Raw genomic sequence first — 19,056 nt, forward strand, 5'->3', positions numbered from 1 at the left:
GAGCTGGCCAAACCAGTTAGTGGGAAAACAAGCATCTAGATTTCCAAGTACACTGATTCTCTACCTGGGGCTAATGAACCCCAGGGGGGTTGCGAACAGATGGTGGCAGAGTAACAGGAAAGAAGAGGGTGTTATGACCATTCTGCCCTTCTCATTTTGCTAGGTGGGATGGGAATGCCAGCGAGATTGTGGCATGGAAAAGGTTGAAAACTGTCCTAGAACCTTTGAAATTTTGGGTAAAAATGTGTCATTGATAATGCACTGAATACGAGGAATACTTCACCCTGTTATCTTTGCTTTGATTACTGAAAGAATTTATCAGTGATACAAGTCATCGCGGGGGAAGGGAAGCGGGGCTATATATTCCACTGGCTTTTTCTTTACCCCTCAGAAATAGTGTCAGGTTTTCAGACACTGGCAATGTCTTACACATCTTGCTATCCATGCCATCACAAATTGCCTGTTGCACAAGTCAGTGTCAAAAATCTGTCTCTCTACAGGTATGGCGTATCATGGTAGTATTGTACTTGAGCCCTGGCAACACAGTGAAGCAGCTGGGCCAGAATCTCAGTCGGTGTAAATTGGTTTAGCTCCATTGGAATCAATGGATCTGTGCTAAATTTATTTCTGTTGATAAATCTAACCTACTGCATTCTCAATGTTGTGATGTAATCCCATTTCACTGAGCAGACAAAGGGACACAGAAATGTTACACTTAAAAAAAAGAAGAAGCGATTTTAAGACTTTGATCTTTTAAAAAAATTACTTTATTAAAAAAAATTCAGAACACATCCTACCTGCCAATAAGACTTAATCCTAAATATTACAGAAAGCATGTTTGTTTATTTGTTTGTTTTGTTTCAGGTCCCAGGGGATTAAAAATCAGCCTTACCTAGGGATAGGCTACTCCCTCTGCATAAGGTGGTGCCTGAGATCACAGCGCTTTGCGGACTGTCTAGGGTAGTCATCATCTGACCCAATTCAGCTGTCAGAAGGGTAAGGGCTTTAATAGTTTTACAAATAATAGGCTGGCATCTCTTTGTTTTTTTTACTTCCTGATTTGATGCCTTATCATCCTTTTCTTAATAGTCGGCTCCAAGCTCTTTAAATATTTCTATCAATAACAGTGATGGATTCCTGGAGGGAGTCCAGCCTTCGGGTTATTAAATCATTGCCCCCAGTAATCATTTCTGAAAGTTTCTGCAAACTCAGCTTCCCCCTCTGGAGCTGCTTCTGCTAAGGTTTTGTCGGATGAAATGGCTCTGGGCAATAGAGGATTTAAATGGAAGGAATGGCTGTCTTTCAAGGGGACTGTCTTTGACCCCTTAGGCATTTTATCTTGGGTGGGGCAGAGGGACCACAAACAGAAGTTGGAAGGAGAAAAATATATTGCAAGTTCTCAAAGCACAAAATCATACTCGGATTCCCCCTCTCCTCACATGCGTGGAACACCCATAGATGTCACTGTTTTTCTGCCCATATAGATAAGTCAGAATGCCACTGAGCCAGCTGCAATCTGCTCTGCTGAGGTCGTGAGAAAAGGGTTTCCCCTACCAGCCCCCAGCAGAAAACTTCCCAGAGCAATATGACTGCATATTTGCTCTGTCCAACTACATAGCAATAGTCCCCCACTCCCCAAATTAAAAGAAGCAGATTTATCCAGTGCAACCGTTTGTTTTTTCAATTAAAATACAAACTGCCCTCTCCCCCCAAAAGAGCGTACGGTAATATCACAAGTGCAAAAACCACCACATTGCCTTAAAAGATATAGTCACATTTTATTACAAATGTGGAGACCAGACTCTTCATCAGCTTTCCTAGCCATCCAGATACACCAGTGTTTCTCAAACTGGGGTCGCTGCTTGTGTAGGGAAAGCCCCTGGTGGGTGGGCCGGTTTGTTTACCTGTCCTGTCCACAGGTCCGGCCGATCTCGGCTCCCACTGGCCACGGTTCGCTGCTCCAGGCCAACGGGGGCTGCTGGAAGTGGTGGACAGTATGTCCCTCGGCCCACACCGCTTCCAGCAGCCCCCATTGGCCTGGAGCAGCGAACCGTGGCCAGTGGGAGCCGAGATCGGCCGGACCTGTGGACAGGACAGGTAAACAAACCGGCTGCTGGAAGCGGTGTGGGCCGAGGGACATACTGTCCACCACTTCCAGCAGCCCCCATTGGCCTGCAGCAGTGAACCGCAGCCAGTGGGAGCCATGATTGGCCGGACCTGCGGACAGACAAGTAAACAATCTGGCCTGGCCCGCCAGGGGCTTTCCATACACAAGCAGCGACCCCAGTTTGAGAAACACTGAGATACACTCTTTACATGGAAGACAACGGCCAGCCACAGCAATCTCTCCTGAAATAGCCAAAGGGGCTATTTCTATCTAAATAACCCATGTTAACCATCTATAACCATCTACATAACCCCAAAGGGCTATTTCCATCTAAAACTTGCATGGTCACCCTCACTGTCAATCGGCTTACTTAAAATTCTGTGGTTAACTTTATGCATTCTACTGGAAGAGGCCAAAGAATTAAATTCAGCTTTGAGGTGAGTTCAGTTCCACTGATTTCAGTCAAATTGCCACATTCGACAGCAGGCCTGAGTTTAGTCCAAATTGCTTAGATGCATTTTGGAGTCTTGCTCCAAAAGGTGGATTGTGCTTTTGGGGTAGGTTCTTAGCACTAATTCTGAATCTGAATCCTTCCTTTGCTCTCAGATGATGCTTATGGTCCCAATAAGGCTCAGCCAACCCTGTGTAACCTGGGTCCCATAAGTTTTTCCTCTCTGAGTACAGTATTGTTCAACAGAGGGCTTCTTTTGGTGGGCACACCTGTCATGGCAGATGCTCTGGCTTCATTCTTAGCACGTGGCCCAGATATTTCCGTGTTCTTTTCTGGATAATTTTAGAGATAAAGAGTAGTCAAACTCCCTGACAAATCTCAGCATTTGTTATAAATTCGTTCAATTTAACACCGAGTATTTTCCTGAGGCTTTTGCTCTTTGAAGGCATTTAGTTGGTGGATTTCCTGTCCATATGTTAAGGTGGAAATAACATTTGAGTTAAAGATGTGTGTGTATAAAACATATTATGTAAGTTCCCAGTATGTATTATTGGGAAGGCTCTGGGGGACAGACCTCAATTTATAAACAATGGGATCACAGGCAAAGCTGATGTCCAGGTATCAATTTACTAGTAATTTAATCTAGACAGCATTTCCTTAAAAAGAACAGGAGTACTTGTGGCACCTTAGAGACTAACAAATTTATTTGAGCATAAGCTTTCGTGGGCTACAGCTCACTTCATCGGACGCATAGAATGGAACATACAGTGAGGAGATATATATACATACAGAGAACATGGAAAGCTGAATAGCTGAGCCATTCCACACACTGAATCTATTTCCCCCATGTTAAGTATCCTCACAGCTTCTTGTCAAACTGTCTTAAATGGGCTTCTTGATTATCACTACAAAAGTTTTTTTTCTCCTGCTGACAACAGTTCATCTTAATTAATTAGCCTCTTAGAGCTGGTTGGACAACTCCCACCTTTTCCATGTTCTCTGTATGTATATATATCTCCTCGCTATATGTTCCATTCTATGCGTCCGATGAAGTGGGCTGTAGCCCATGAAAGCTTATGTGTTAGTCTCTAAGGTGCCACAAAAACTCCTGTTCTTTTTGCGGATACAGACTAACACGGCTGCTACTCTGAAACCTGTCAGCATTTCCTTAGTTTGCTTACGAGACTGGCATGTGGGACTGTGTCAAAAGCCTTATTAAAATCAAAATATATCACATCTGCTGCTTCCCCCCATCCACTAGGCGAGTAACCCAATGATGTCCGTGCAGTTGCACATGTGTATATTAGTGCAGGATCTGCCTCCTTTCCTTTCCTTACCTATACTTCAGATCTTCTCCCTCATGTCATTTTCTTCATTGTCTGATCACAGATCCTGAAAATCTCCTCAAATTGCAAGAGCACCAAGGTCTGTAATGTAAAACTACCAGCAACATGGAGCTGATGTATGGCTCCATCCATCAATCATTGCCCAGGAAAATCATCAAGCCACAAGTGCTAATAAATACTGTACAAGGCAACAACTTACCCCTGTGCCTTGTGGCCACCATTAGTCTCTGCACCCATGGACCGATGAATATTGCCTACCTGATAAGATAGCAGAATAATACCCAATTCTATGTACAGTATTAGCTGATAGCCAAAGTTTAGCTGCTCCATCCAGAGTTTAAAGTGGGTCTAATCCTGCACTCCTCCTTACTCAGGCAAATCTCCCATAGATGGAGGGCGTTTTTCCTGCATGAGTTGTACAGAACTTAGCACAGTAATTGCATTTAATCATAGATAGCTGTGGTTGGGGTGGGCAAAGCCAAGCTTTGGGTTCTGCCATGGGCCTGATGTGTGAATTTGGGCAAGTCACTTAACCTCTTTGTGCCTCTGTTCCTTGTTTGTAAAATGGGGATAATGAAATTGACCTTCCTTTGCAAAGTACTCTAAGATCTGCAGGTGAAAAGTGCTATATATGAGCTAAATACGAGGTGCCAAGTACTGCCAGTGAATTATCTCCTTGTTTAATAAAATGAGAATAAATGTGCATCTATATCCAAACCTTCTTAGCATTAGGGCCAAAATTTCCTGCAGTTACACAAGTGAAAAGACTCCAAAAGCTTATGTTGGCATTTAAAATCCTATTGTGACAACCAAGAGTAGCATTAACATTTCTAAGACAGTAGCTCACATGAAATCCAAGCAGACGGAGTAACTGAGTGAGTGAGTGAGTGTGTGTGTGTGTGTGTGTGTGTGTGAGGGGGAGATGGTATGCAGCAAGCATGAATATGATGCTTGGAATTTTTTTTATTTTTTTTTTTGCCATTTGGAAGTAGTTGCTTGATTATGGGCCAAATCTTGATCCCCACAGACAACAATGGGAGCAAAAGCTGGCCCTACAGTGTCTTGCACTCCTCCTGCTGTAGGGCTTTATCCTGTTTGCCTTAATCTCACCGGTTGTCTCAGTGATGTTGACATGGCCACACAAATTAATCAAACAATCAGGATTTAGCCCATAGATTAACAATATTCACTTCCCCTTGAGGTGAAATGAAGGTGGGAGGGGAGTTAGGAGTGAAGAGCGTTTGAAACTACTGCCACTCTCTCTCCAGCTACACAGACTGTAAGTCTGGCTAGTAAGGAAGGAGGTGACGATTACAGCACTGCCCATCTTTCTGTTGACAATACCTATAAACCTATTTCCGTTATGTTGAAAGGGACACTATTGATCAGAAATGTATGGCCCAAATCCTGCTATCCCTACACAGCCCAAACACTCAGTGAAGCCGATGAGTGTTTGGTTTGCTAATAAATGCAGGACTTGATCCTGCATATGTATCTTTTAACTTCTAAATATGTTTCCGGCACCCTATAATAATAATAATAATCTTTCTGTTCACTCTTTATGCTGTTTATTTTTATTATTTAGAAAACATGTTTCTAAAATATCTAAACTGTGGACCTAAAATTAGTTGGCATTGTTCCTTGAATTGTCCTGATGATAATCCCTGAACAAGGGGCATAGATGAGAAAAGGACATGTACCCGAAGCAAGGGAAAAAATGACAATAATAGTTGGAATACATGGGATGCTTCCTAGGCACCATTATATTTTAATGGTTATTTTGGATTGAAGACAAGTTTACAAGCTAAACTGAGATGTAATACTACAGCTTGCAAAGATGATATTGCTGCTTTTGGGGCCATTGCTGTGGAATACTCTAATATCTTTTTTTAATAAACGGAGCCCATTCACGAGTCCTACAAAACAGGGCAACAGGACTCATGAGAGTCTTAAAATTGTGTGGCTGCACAATTGCCCAGTCAGGGTAAAGGATCAGTGTTCACATCATGCTTCCTGTCAGTACCTGGCTCGGGCTGGGGAAGCTAATGATCCAACCAGCGGACCAAATTTGGCAACATATCTTGGTCACGTGCCATCTGACTGCAACCCCACTGTATCGCCATCCTTTGCCTTTAGAGCTGTTGGACTGGCGTGTCGAATTCTTCAGCTTAATGTTGAGGGTGTAACAGTAGCCAAGCAGTTTACACAGTGTCAGAGGCCCTAATTCGCAGGACAGTCCTGCATTTCATGTGGGACTGAGAAGTTTCATGTGGAGTTGTTGCTCTGCATGCTACTAGCTGTGCCTGTCCTTAGGTGTGAGACAAGGTGGGTGAGGTGGTATCTTTTACTGAACCAACTTCTTGTGGTTAGCGAGACAAGCTTTCGAGTTTACACAGATATTCTTCAGTTCACCTTAAGGTGCCCCATGAGTGCCCCTCTTCAAAACCCCTCCCTTACTCACCCTGTGGTGCCCCTGCTGCACCCCTCTCCAGAATCCTACCCACCCACCCTGGGGTGTCCCGGCTGCACCTCTCTCCAGAACCTCTCCCCCACTGGGTGCCCCTGCTACACCCCTCTTGAGAATTCCACCTACCTGCCCTGGGGTGTCCCTGCTGTGCCCCTCTCCAGAACCCCTCCCCCACATCCACCCTGGGGTGCCCCTACTGCACTCCTCTCCCCCACTGGGTGCCCCTGCTACACCCCTCTTGAGAATTCCACTTTCCCATCCTGGGGTGCCCCTCTGTGCCCCTCTCCAGAACCCTCCCCCACACGCACCCTGGGGTGCCCCTGCTGTGCCCCTCTCCAGAACCCTCCCGCACATCCACCCTGGGATGCCCCTTCTATGCTCCTCTCCAAAACCCTCCCCCACACGCACCCTGGGGTGCCCCTCTGCCGACACCCCCACCCCACCTCCCACGCTCTCCCTCCTGGAACCTCTGCGCGCTCCCTGCCCAGCAAGCCCGGCTCGCGCACACAGCGGGCTCGCGCCTCTCCCGGGGACCGGCGCGCGCCGCGCTGATTGACAGGCAAGATGTCGGTGTGGGAGCCAGGCAGAAGGGGATACAGCAGCCAGCACGCGAGCCAGGCAGCAGCATCAGCACCAGAGCAGGAGGCAATGCAGGCAGCATCTTGGAGGAGCCTCTAAGGCACCCCCGCCCCCCAGCCATCACCACCTCCACAGACTCCAGCGCCAGGTGGACAATGCAAGCCCCTCACTGCAAGGGGCAAACCCGGATCGCACCCTCCGCCAGCAGAAAGAAACTGCCACCCCAAATTCTGCATGGAGCTGGCGTGTAAACAGAGAGGCTCCCGGATCGCTGCCGCTGCCACCGGCTCCTGAGTGCACACACACAGCATCAGCACCGCTACCTGGCGCGCTCTCCCCCACCCCTTCGGAGGAGGCACTCGTAGGGGAGAGGACACTCGAATGGAGGCTGCTTGACACACAATCAGATCCACTCTTGCTATTTATTTATTTATTTGATTGGGTTGGGGGGGGAGGGGGCTTGTTGTCTCCAGTGGAAAGATGCCGGCTCCCTTCACATTGCATTGTTGAGGGGTGGGGGCGGGGAGGAGGAGGAGGTGGGGGTGGTTGGGGGGGGCAGTGGGACACCACCATCCCTTTGATCTGGGAGGAGGAGGAGGAGGAGGGGGCTGCAAAGCGAGCTATGGATGAGGAAAACATGACGAAAAGCGAAGAGCAGCAGCATCTGAGTTTGCAGAAAGCCTTGCAGCAGTGCGAGCTGGTCCAGAACATGATCGATATCAGCATCTCCAACCTGGAGGGGCTCCGGACCAAATGTGCCACTTCCAACGACCTGACGCAAAAAGAGATCAGAACCCTAGAGGTAGGTTTTACCTTTGCAAAAATCTAGAGAGAGCATTTCAAGCTCTCTGTCCCCCGCTCCCCTTCCCCCCACCGCCTCGAACATACTTGGGGGTGGGAGGAGGAAATAGGCATGATTTTGTATGTTTCTACAATTTGGCAAAGCCGGTCTTCCTTTTCAATTGCATTTATTTTTCTGTGAGTCTTTGCAAGGGAGGTAGGTTCTCCCCCCTTCTCTCCCCCCCCCACCCCGACTGTGTATTTGTTTATATACAATGGGGGCTTGTGTGCAGTGTAATAAATTAAGGAGCTGCAGTGAGCTCAAATGAGCCTGCGCGTGCTGCAGGTGGCCAAAAGGTGGTTCTTGCACATAAAATGTGGCTGCCTATAAATAGTGTTCTTTCCCCTGGTCGTCTTCTGATTTTTTTTTTTTTTTTTGTGCATGTCAGGAGGCAGGCATTCAGTTTTACATTGCAAACCACAGATCTCTGGGTGGACAATCCCCCTTAAGATGTAATGAACAATTTTCATGTTTAAAAATAAATAAATCCTGCCTTGGTGAATGGAGGTACTGGGGATCCCCTCTTGGGAGAAGGCAAGTGATGCTGCTGGGAATCTTTCTAATCTTGCCTTAGGCTAATCAAATAGATCTTTTGGTTTCATGCAAACAAGGAGGTAAAAAGCTGCTTGCCAACAGCCCTGTGTATATTGCTAGGGACCCAGAGAGGGCTGGGATGGCAGTTCGTAAAGGCCTGGTTTGCAGGGGAGTGATCGTGAGGAGTTAAAAATAACTTGCATGTACGCACTGGAGATTCATTTTAAATGCCAGGAGGGCTCAGGGGAAAAGACGGATCCCCCAAGGCGTTAATTGGACTGGGTAATGTGCATTGGGTGGTGCTTGCCAGTAGTAATGGCAGCCCTGCTGGAAGCAGAGACACAGGGTTTGTGGGGGCGAGGTGGGTTCCCAGTGGCTGGGATGGTAATAAGGTGAAACAACATGCGGTTGTCATGCATGACACCAGGATGCTTGTCCTCATTCTTCACCTGTAGAGATGGAGGTGATGGGAATTTTAAAAGGACTCCGAGGCCTGAAGCCTCCCGTGTCTGGCAGTGTGCTGGTGACAGACCCTGCTGCATTTTTTTCTAGCAGCATTGCTATAGAGAAGGTTGTGTCAGCATATCCCTTAGAATAGAAACCCCCGCTGCAGCTAGACTCCAGCCTGTAATCCGGGGCAATGGTTCTGCCTGCTCCACCTCAGGGAAAGAACCGTGTTTGAAAAAGATACACTAGGACTCCCCTGTCTGTGTGGGTTTGCAGCTTGGTGTTTTAACTCTCCCATCCCCCTCCAAATTTGAGATTTAGCACAAGAAGTCTCAACTTAGTGATTTAAAAAAAGAAAAGAAAAGAAAAAGGACCTTTACAGGTGAAAGAACGATAAATACAACATCGCAGAGCAGTTTCCATAGAAGTTAGAAATGGACAAGGGCTATCAGATCATCCAGGCTATCTGCATGTAAATAGGCTCTCTTTCAAAGTATGCTAAGATAATTAGATGTTTACCAGTTTCAGGAGGATTTGAATGTGTGGATGTAACTTTAAATAGATGGGAGACTGTAAATAGAAGTCAGAGACTCCACAAAGTCTGCTAGGGCAGGAGTTCTCAATCTGGGGATCCTAGCTAAGGGGAAGAGGGATCCTGGTGTGCAAAGGTAGAGAACACCTGGGCCCTTGCTGTTACCAATCTGTTTTATGTGGAAGATGCAGATAGGTAGAAAACTGGCTGCCGAGTGTGGAACTAAGCAAGTGACTGTGTCATAATATGGTGTAAATGCTGTTGAAGAAAGATGTTGAAAAGATGTTTAACTTTGTCACATGGCTGTTACTCACTGGGGATTTATTGCCTCTCATTGCTTTTTTTACTGTGTGTACTAGAAGGTTTTGCATTTTTGTTCAACAGTTTTTCTAACCTGGAAGCCTAAAGTTAGGTTCCCCAAACCCTAAATGGGCACCTTACTAAGTGTGTCTCTTTCAGCAGCTCTGACAGGCAGGCCACAGTTTATTTAGGTGCCTGTCTGTGACTTTAGGACCCTAACTTTAGGCCTGCAGGGTAGAAAACTGTGTCTTTCGCTACAAGAAGGCAGCGGTGGTTCTGGCGACGAAGACCCCTGCCCACGAGCAGCTGGACTGACCTGCAGCATGCTTTACGTGAACCACCAGTGAAAACAGTGTCCAGATTCTGCTTGGGAAGTGTGAACTGCATCTTCTTGAGCCCTTACACCGAGGTGGGGATTCACCCGCAGGGATGGCACCACCACCCTCTCTTGGAGGTTCCTCAGGGGCACCTTTAGTTTTGTTTTGCAGCTTCATAGGAGCCTTGTTAGCAGAGGCTATAATAGGGCTGTGCTGAGTCAGGGCATCCCTGGCCAGTACTGCCCACTCTTGGGGAAGTACAATCTCTCTGGGCCCCCCCCATTGAAAGGGAGGAGCCGCTATCTTCCACTGCAACTCTCCCCGACCGCCCCCTTTGCCCCCCACTTCGGGGTGAACTTCCCGCTTTTGGAGATGCTGAACAAACTTAGCCCCAGATGGTAATGATTTTGGCATGGTCTTGCAGTCACTACTCATGGGAAACTTCGGTTGACGTCAGTGAGTGGCTTAGGTATGTTGAGGAACACATTCGGGGCCTCTGTGCCTCCACTGACCTACGCTGGGGACCTGGGGTCTGGTTCTTTGCTGTACCTCCAGGAGGTGCAGCATGAAAGGGGCAGGTCAAGGAGAAGGAGGGGGGGTACTGGTGGCTTTCTGACACCTTTCATCTCTCTAGATTGTGGGCTGCTCTGGGGGCTGAAATGGCCCTCACAGTAAATCATAGAATCATAGAGCTGGAAGGGACCTCGAGAGATCATCTAGTCCAGTCCCCTGCACTCGTGGCAGGACTAAGTATTATCTAGACCATCCCTGACAGGTGCTTGTCTAACCTGCTCTTAAAAATCCCCAATGATGGAGATTCCACAACCTCCCTCGGCAATTTAGTCCAGTGCTTAACCACCCTGACAGTTAGGAAGCTTTTCTTAATGTCCAACCTAAACCGCCCTTGCTGCAATTTAAGCCCATTGCTTCTTGTCCTATCCTCAGAGGTTAAGAACAATTTTTCTCCCTCCTCCTTGTAACAACTTTTTATGTACTTGAAAACTGTTATCAAGTCCCCTCTCAGTCTTCTTTTCTCCAGACTAAACAAACCCAGTTTTTTCAATCTTCCCTCTTAGGTCATGTTTTCTAGACCTTTCATCATTTTTGTTGCTCTTCTTTGGACTTTCTCCAATTTGTCCATGTCAATTTCTCCAATTAGAGCCTCCCCCAGCTGCTCCAACTTGCAGCATCTCACCCAGAATTGCCTGTGCCCTGCAGCACTGCTTAGGATCCCTGTAACTTTATGCATTTCAGGTCTGTCCCATCCTGTTCCTAACCAGCTCCTCTGGCCTCCAGACCTGACCCTGGCATGCCCCCAATGATGGGGCTTAAAGGGGGACAGTCTAGTGCCATTTAAGGAGGTCTTATGCTATGCCTGCCCCAGGGGAATTCCCCTCTGGCCAGCTGCGGTTCCTACAGAGCCTCTGTCTGCTGTCGGGGTGGGGCATGGAGTCTGTGCCGCAGAGGTGAAAAGCTCTGTGTCCCATTAACAACCTCGTAGAGCCATCGAGTGCCCTCATCCAAACACATACAGGGGCTGCTGCTGAGTCCCATGGCCGTGAGCGATTCCATCACGTCCTTTCCTATATGCCAGGGGTGGCCAACCTGAGCCTGAGAAGAAGCCAGAATTTGCCAATGTACATTGCCAAAGAGCCACAGTAATACATCAGCAGCCCCCAATCAGCTCCCGTCCCTGCTCCCAGAGCCTCCCACCCACTGGTAGCCCTGCCAATCAGCGTCTCCCCTTCCCTTCCCACACCTCCCGATCAGCTGTTTCGTGGGGTGCAGGAGGCTCTGGGGGGGAGGGGGAGGAGTGAGGGCACGGCAGGCTCAGGGGAGCGGGGACAGGGGTAGAGTGGGGGCAGGGCCTGGGGCAGAGCCAGGGGTTGAGCAGTGAGCACCCCCCGTTGGAAAGCTGACGCCTGTCACTTCAGCCCCGGAGTCGGTGCCTATACAAGGAGCCGCATGTTAACTTCTGAAGAGCCGCATGTGGCTCTGGAGCCGCAGGTTGGCCACCCCTGCTATATTATTATTTCATTGCACTAAAAGAGGAAATAAACAAGAGTCATCCGATAAATACAGACCCTGTGAAATGGATAATAGCGGGACAGGTGCTGGGTGGGGGGCACTTTGCCCTGCTATCTGCCTGGGCCAACTGGTTTCACTCCAGTTCCCCCCAGGAAGTGCTGAGGGAGGCAGCGTGCTCAGCCCCAGAGTCAGGGGGAAGAGCGTGTCTTACGTGGCACAGCAGCATGGGCTCTGAGACGCTGCGTCCCGTCAGCCGACAGCAGGTGGCTGGATCGGGATGTGGGATCTAGGAGACAGTGGTTTAAAGTGTGGGAACCGTGAGGAATCTGTAGGGCACTCAGGGAAGCAGGAAGGGATTTGGGCTGGCTGCTGAGATGCTAGGCCCAATTCCCCCAGCTTTGCACCGCTGCAAATAACTCCTGTGCAGCGTGGGTGTAAAATGCTGCAGCATCAGAGCCGTTGCGTTGTACGTACGCCCACATTGCAAAGGTGTCAGCAATGACATCAGGTGCCAAGGCAGCGCGGAGCCAGGCCTGCGGTGGCCCTAGTGTCTTATGGGGACCATAAGAACCAACAAGTACGTCTAGGGCCATCCGACCTTGGCTTTGCTGGGGATACTCTAAAGACCCATGTCTGTCTATGTAGACACCACCACTAATCCCATACAAGCAGTGAGAGGAGTAGAACTCATGGCATTCAGCTCCATCAAGGCACAGGGCGCCACCTGTTGAGCTAAAGGAACAATACCTGGAGCTTGTCCACTGTAGGGAACAGAGGGTCACTGGAGTAGGCCCAGTGTCTGGCCTGACTGGTACATGCTGTTGTACATTACCGTACGAATGGAGTCAGAGAGCTCTGAAAGGCTTAAACCGACGACTCAAGCACAGAGAAACGGGTATATTGAGGGAGAAAGCACAGCCTTGATGGGATGAAGTCCGTACAGGTGCAAGCATTCACCCATGTGGATCAGCTTTCAGGATCAGGTCCTAAATTCAACACCAGCTGGGGTGTTAAATGATGCCCTCTGTTACCCCTGTGCAGCCACACTGGAAGCAACAGAATTTTCCAGACATAGATGAGAGCAGAATTTGGCCTGAAGAATCTTTGCCAGCATTCCAGTGATAGCGCATGAGCCAGAGAACCCAGCTTGGCTTTCAGATCCTAGGCTGAGTTTGCTGGGCTGAGAGTTAGTAAAACTCTCTCGTGAATCGAGCAGACAGGATTTTGAAATCTCAGAGAGACAGCTCCTAGGGAACGCCCCTATGGCATTTTTGCCAAGTTACTGCCCAGAGCTGATCTACAATTTAAGTTATTTAAATAGCAAATTAAAATGAAGAACATTTGTGGTCATGGTTACTTGCTATTGAAACGTATGGTCATCCCGTGGCTTGGTTTTTAAGAGAGGAGGTTCTGGTGAAAGGGGGAATGGGCTGGACCGACTACCCTTTGGGATGAACTGAAGCTGCTAGTATGCATGTCGTATAATTCACAGCCACAATTAGCACCTGGGGGAGGTTCTCAGTGGAGAAGCCAAGGACTTAGTGGGCATGGAGATCACCTATTTAGGATCTCCTGTTTAGGATTGGTCCCTCTCGGTCGGCGTGGAGGATCGTGCACTTCTCTGCCCATGCCAAACCTGTGGCTTGGGTTATGTAGGAGGTTGGTCTAGAAGATCATGATTCCTTTTGACTTTTAAAATCTATGACTCTTTCCTGTGAGCCAATAGCCTGCTCTCTCTGGCATGCCACTGACAAAAACGTTTCAGTCAAAGCTTTCCCGGGGAGAGGCACTGAAGTTGTACTGGGGTCACTTAGAGTTTACAAAGCCAATGGCTACGTAAAAATCTCTGGCCAAGATTTTCAAGAGTGACTAGTGATTTTGGGTGCCCATCATTAGCGCCCACCATTGGTTTTCAGCGAGTGAGTGGTCAGCACTTTCTGGAAGTAGGGCCCTTTTCAAGGATGATGCTCCAAAAGCAAAGCACCCCAAATCACTAGCTACTTTTGAAGATCTTGGCCCCTACGTGCTCTGGCAGCTAAGGAGAAATGCAGCAATTGGGGGAGGAGGCAAACGGGTGATGTGTTGGCAACCCATCCTCTGCTGCATCCTTGGGAACTTTGCCTCCTTATTCACCCCTGATAATCTAATGAGAGGCTAAATAGAGCCGTTTTCCTGGTCTACATATACCCACACATTGCATGGTGTCTGGGCCCTTTTAACCGGTGCTGCTTTCCACGTGCAGTCAGCAGCTATCGCTCATGCTGCTGGTGCCTCTAGGAGACACAGCGGGTCCTTATGTTAATAAAACATTCTGAAAAACCACCATGAATAATGTCCCAATGTGGCTATCGTTCTGGTGTGTATTACGGTAGTGCCTGGGGAGGCCAGGTGCAGACCAGGGGCCCATGGTGCTAGGGGCTGTACAAACACAGAGCACAAAGACGGTCTGTGCCCCAGAGAACTTACAATCTCAGTGCACCTTGCAGTTCCATCAACTATGAAAGCAACCCTCTGATTGCGCCTGATGTCGTCGGAACACCTTAATCTCCTTGTGTCAATCAATTATGATGCCTATAATTCTTAATAAGCTGCTCTCTCTGATTTATATTTACAATAAACATGCTCCTAGCATGTAACATGACCGTTAGGTTTCATGAAACACAAACAGGTTTCATGGGGGGTGAATTCCTATTATTACAGGTCAAACAATTTCCTTTCCTGAGAAGAGAGTTTTATGTAGTGATTAGAGCAGGTCTCACTCAGGACTTGGGCAAGTCACTTAACGGTCCGTGCCTCAGTTTCCCCATCTGTGTGATGAGGCTAATCAAAGGTACGTACCTCAGAGTAGGGTTACGGGGCTTACGGAATGCAAAGCACGTGGAGTTCCTTGGGTGAAATACGCTCCATCAATAGCAAGTATTGCTAATAGAGCGGGGTGGGGTGGGGCCCTTAGAGCATTTTGTTGAGGATAATGATTTGTAGTACAGCAGCATCTGGAGGCACCAAGATCCACTGCTGTGCAAACAGCCAGCAAGAGACGGCTCTTGCCCTGAAGCACTCGCAGTCTGAACAGACCAGACAAAGGGTGGGAGGGGAACAGAGGCGCAAGGCGTGGAACAAGTTGGCCTGAGGTCACACAGCGGGCCAGTGGCAGAGCTGGACCATGCTGCCTCTGAGGGATGACGTTTGACACGAGAATCATTTTGATCCCCCAGGCGGGTAGAGTGGTGCAGGATTAGTAACCAAGGGGGAGGGATTTCCCTCACGGTGTCAGCCAAGCAAAACGGGAATCCCCTGTTGTGTGTCTGGCGTGTGGTGCAGGGGCAAATCACCGGTGTCTGATTTAAAACCCAGGCCCGGCTGCACTAAGGAGAATGAAACTGTGGACAGCTAGTGATTCAGCCGGCGAGCTCTGTTTGAGTCAACAGGTGGCTGCGGTAAGAGTAAGCTGTGTGATAAAAGCATCTGCCCAGGTTTTCATAGAGGTGCTGACTGATGGCGTTTCTATTATAGAAACAAGATGATTTCCAGTAAAGGAGTGATAAATGGTAAACCCAGGGCCAGATTCTGGTCTCAGGTACAATCTGGAGTGACTCCATCAAAGTCAGTGGATTTCAAGTGGCATTACTCTGGATTTACAGCAGCCTATATGAGCTCAGAACTTGGCCCTGGATCCTTGCCACCGCCAAATCCCAAGGACATGACGTAGGCTCAGAGTCCCAGCGAAGAGGAGGTGTTTTGTTGCTTTCCATCTGCCTGTGAAGAACCAAGTCAGAGAGTGCTTGATTGTCAACATGTGGCATAAAAAGAACCGGCTAGCTCCTGTGCTCATGGAACAGCCCTGGACTTGCGGCCTGATCTGGAGCACATTAAAGTCAATGGAAAGACTCCCGTTGTTTTCAGTGGGCTGTCAGGCCTTGGTTACTAAGGAAGCTGGAATGATGGCTCATTGTGTGCATCCGGTGGAGTCCACAATGCGGGGAGCTACACACTGCACTGCACTGCATGGGGTGTATGATCGGGGAGCAGTGGTTAAACAACACCTCCGATTTAGATCTGAGAAGATTAGCGTTTTGTAATTGTAATTTTTAGAAATTATTTAATTTTTAGAAAAACACTGTAAGTGAATAAGATTCCCCCCCCCTTTCCTGCTGGAATTATGTAGCTACATGATGTGCAGATACAGATAGTGTACTTCAGCAGAGAGGGCTCCATCTCTCTGGCTCTGCCTCTGACGTCCTTTGGGACTTTGGGCAAGCCACCTCCCCTCTCCATACCTGTGTTTCCTCCTCCCCCTCCATCTGTCTTTTTATTTAGAGTGTAAGCTCTTGGGGGACGCCTCTTGCTATGTATATGTACCTAGCACAATGGGGCTTTGATCTCCATCAGGGCCTCTCAGTGCTACTGTGAGGCTAATAATCACAGATCTTAGCTTTGATCCTTCTTATGGTTGTGTGCATAGTGCAGGAGAGACTACAGGAAAGATGGGGTTAGATATACATCAGTGGAACTCCATTCTGTTGAGTTCAGGGGAGTGACATCGGTGTGAACCTGGAGTAACCCAGGGTGAATCGGGTCTTGTATCTTTCACCTAATCCTGATTAACTAATCCTTATTTGGCAGGGATTAAAATAACTATCTCAATTCAATTATGTTTTTTAATTATTTTTTTCCCATCTTAATAGTGTATGTGATTCTTTTTATTTCGTATGGTGGAGTTGTAGAGGGAGCTGGTAGCGACCTCTATACTGCGGTTGTCCACTTTCCACTCGCAGGAATTCTCGTGACCTTTTCTTTGGGGTGCTCTTGGACCCCATTGCTAGCAGCAGTGCTTTGACCAATGCTACATCACTCCTTATTTTCAGAGGTGAACTGGGGGAGCCATTCGATTTTTTTTTTCACCTCGGGACACCTGGGTTCAATAGGTCACAAGTGAAATACCAGCTAGTACCCAAACCTTAGATCCAAACTGTCTGGAGCTTTGGGTGTGTTTATAATCTGGATTTAGAGCCAGATTTTGCAGATGGCCTATCCCTTAATAATAGGCCACACCAGAACATTGGCTCCAAACTTCCTCATATTTTGCAATGCTTGACATCTGGATCAAAAATGTTGGGGACTGAATTTCCTTTCTAGTGTAAACGTTTCCTGTCATCAATGTAGCCCACAGTGACCATTTGTCACCTTGTGTTTGGATACTGTAAGGTACTGGCTAATGTGCTCCACTGCCTTCTATGGGATAGAATCAGAGCTGAGCGACTACGTTTCAGAGACCCTGTACTGCTAGCAGTTGAAGAGCTTTCTCTAGTTCATGTGCTTTTGGAGGAAGTGAATGGGAGTTCTATTGTGGCTGGTAGGGCCAAGTTCTGGGTGGCCCAGGCTGGGCTAACTGCCTTTGTTATAATAGGACTGGATATCTCTGGGAAGGAGAGACTTGCACTAGAGATGCAGCAGGGTCAGGTTTGGTGGGCGCTGGCAAAGTTGTACAGACAGCAGGTGCCGAGCACTGTGCATCGCTCCAGTCAGTGCTGCGTTTCCCAGCCAGCATTGTTTACAACCCTAAGCCTGTATTTCCCAGCAATGTATTACAATAATTTATAATAATACACTGACAGTACAATGACCGTGGTGCGTCTAGCCTTCAACAGAGCTCAGGGCCCCATTGTGCTGATAGAAACACGCCGTGTTCCAGGAAATAAGCTAACGGGACCACTATGGCAGAGAAAGCCCTTCAGAAAGATCACGGCATGTTACAGTGTTTCATAACATGATGTCAAATGCAAAGGGTCCCTTCTCCCAGCTGGCTGACCCAAACATTGACCTAACTCTGCCTTTTTGTTTTCTTCCCTTCATTTCTAAGTCCATTAAATTCATGGTGTGTGTGTATGTGTGGGGGGGGTGTTTAGTGCTGGTGAAAGGTGACTGCCCTGGTGGTCGAAGCCCTTTGTTTAACCAGCCCATAAGTCAGTAAGTACATCACAGACAGTGGCAATGCAGCTTTCCCGTCCCTGGCCTGGCCAGTATGTGTCAACACTGCTCTGCCTCGGATGAGCAGGGAGCTCAGGCTCTGTGGCCCAGTCATTCCCTGGCCCCGCTGGTCAGACTGTCGTCAGAGAAGCCAGTTACAGCCTGTCAGGATGGTTATGGATAAATTTACCTCTGCCTGGTCTACACCCAGCGCTTGTGCCATACATAATGCTTTGTGTTAGGGGCAGGGCGGTGTGATTTATTTTTAATAGCTATAGTTATACCAGTACATCCCCTAGAGTGGAGACTGTTATATTGGTATAAGAGTGTCTTCTACCAGTAGAGCGTATTCCTCTTCTGGTATAGGAATACGCGATACCAGTTTAAGTACAATTATACTGCACCCACACAAGGGAGTTTTAGCACTTTAACTATGGCGGTAGAGATTGTGGTACAAGTTTTCTGTGTAGACCAGGACTCTGACTGTAAGCTCTTTGGGGCAGGGATCTCATCTCCCTATGTCTTAAAGTGCCTTGCACATCCATGGTGAAGAATACATCATAACAGCAATCAACAGTTTTATCATGTGGACACCTGCCTTCTGAGAAATGGGCTGAGACCCACCATATAGTCACTGGACGGCAATAACTTTCTTTCACTTGTTCCTGACCCAAATAGGGTTTGAGGTGGTGTCCAACAAATGAAAGGCTCTTATTTTCCTCTGACTGACTTCAGTGGAGTTACTCCTGATTTCACTATGGCCAACCACAAGCGTTCAAAAAGCATGAGTCAAGCCCAGAAAAATCATGACATTAAAGAAGAATAATGCCTTTCATTTTACTTGCTTTCTGGTTTAGGGTGCAGTTGGATCACGTTTTCAAGCTTTTCTCTGAAACCATGAAGGTTAGAAACCTCACTTTTTTAGCATGAAAGCTGAGAGTCTCATTAGTCACATGACTCCAGGAGCTGGGACTTTAAGTAAAATACCAAATATCCCAAGACTCGAGATCAAATTGCAAGAGTTGGCAACACTTTCTGTGTGAGCGAGATCAGAATCCAGTCTGTAATTCGCAGGTCCCATTATCAGTTCTTTAAACTACCCAGCCTCTTTGGCTTGGTACATTTTAAAGAGATGTCTTT

General features: G+C 47.8%; 1 protein-coding gene across 4 annotated transcripts in view; it reads left to right on the top strand.

Moving 5' to 3' along the window:
* KSR2 (kinase suppressor of ras 2) overlaps positions 1 to 19,056 on the top strand; it is a 302,208-nt gene that overhangs the window by 14,176 nt on the left and 268,976 nt on the right. For 3 of the 4 annotated variants that reach the window (XM_044989581.1, XM_044989583.1, XM_044989582.1), the window contains exon 1: positions 7,542 to 7,752. In XM_044989581.1, coding sequence (XP_044845516.1) covers positions 7,573 to 7,752 — 180 coding nt within the window. In that variant the 5' untranslated portion in view covers positions 7,542 to 7,572. Of the gene's footprint in view, positions 1 to 864; positions 997 to 7,541; positions 7,753 to 19,056 lie in introns of those variants that run through there. The other variant, XM_044989586.1, reaches the window with a different exon arrangement.

Source organism: Mauremys mutica, chromosome 16, assembly GCF_020497125.1.
Source record: "Mauremys mutica isolate MM-2020 ecotype Southern chromosome 16, ASM2049712v1, whole genome shotgun sequence".
NCBI classification, from domain to species: Eukaryota; Metazoa; Chordata; order Testudines; family Geoemydidae; genus Mauremys; species Mauremys mutica.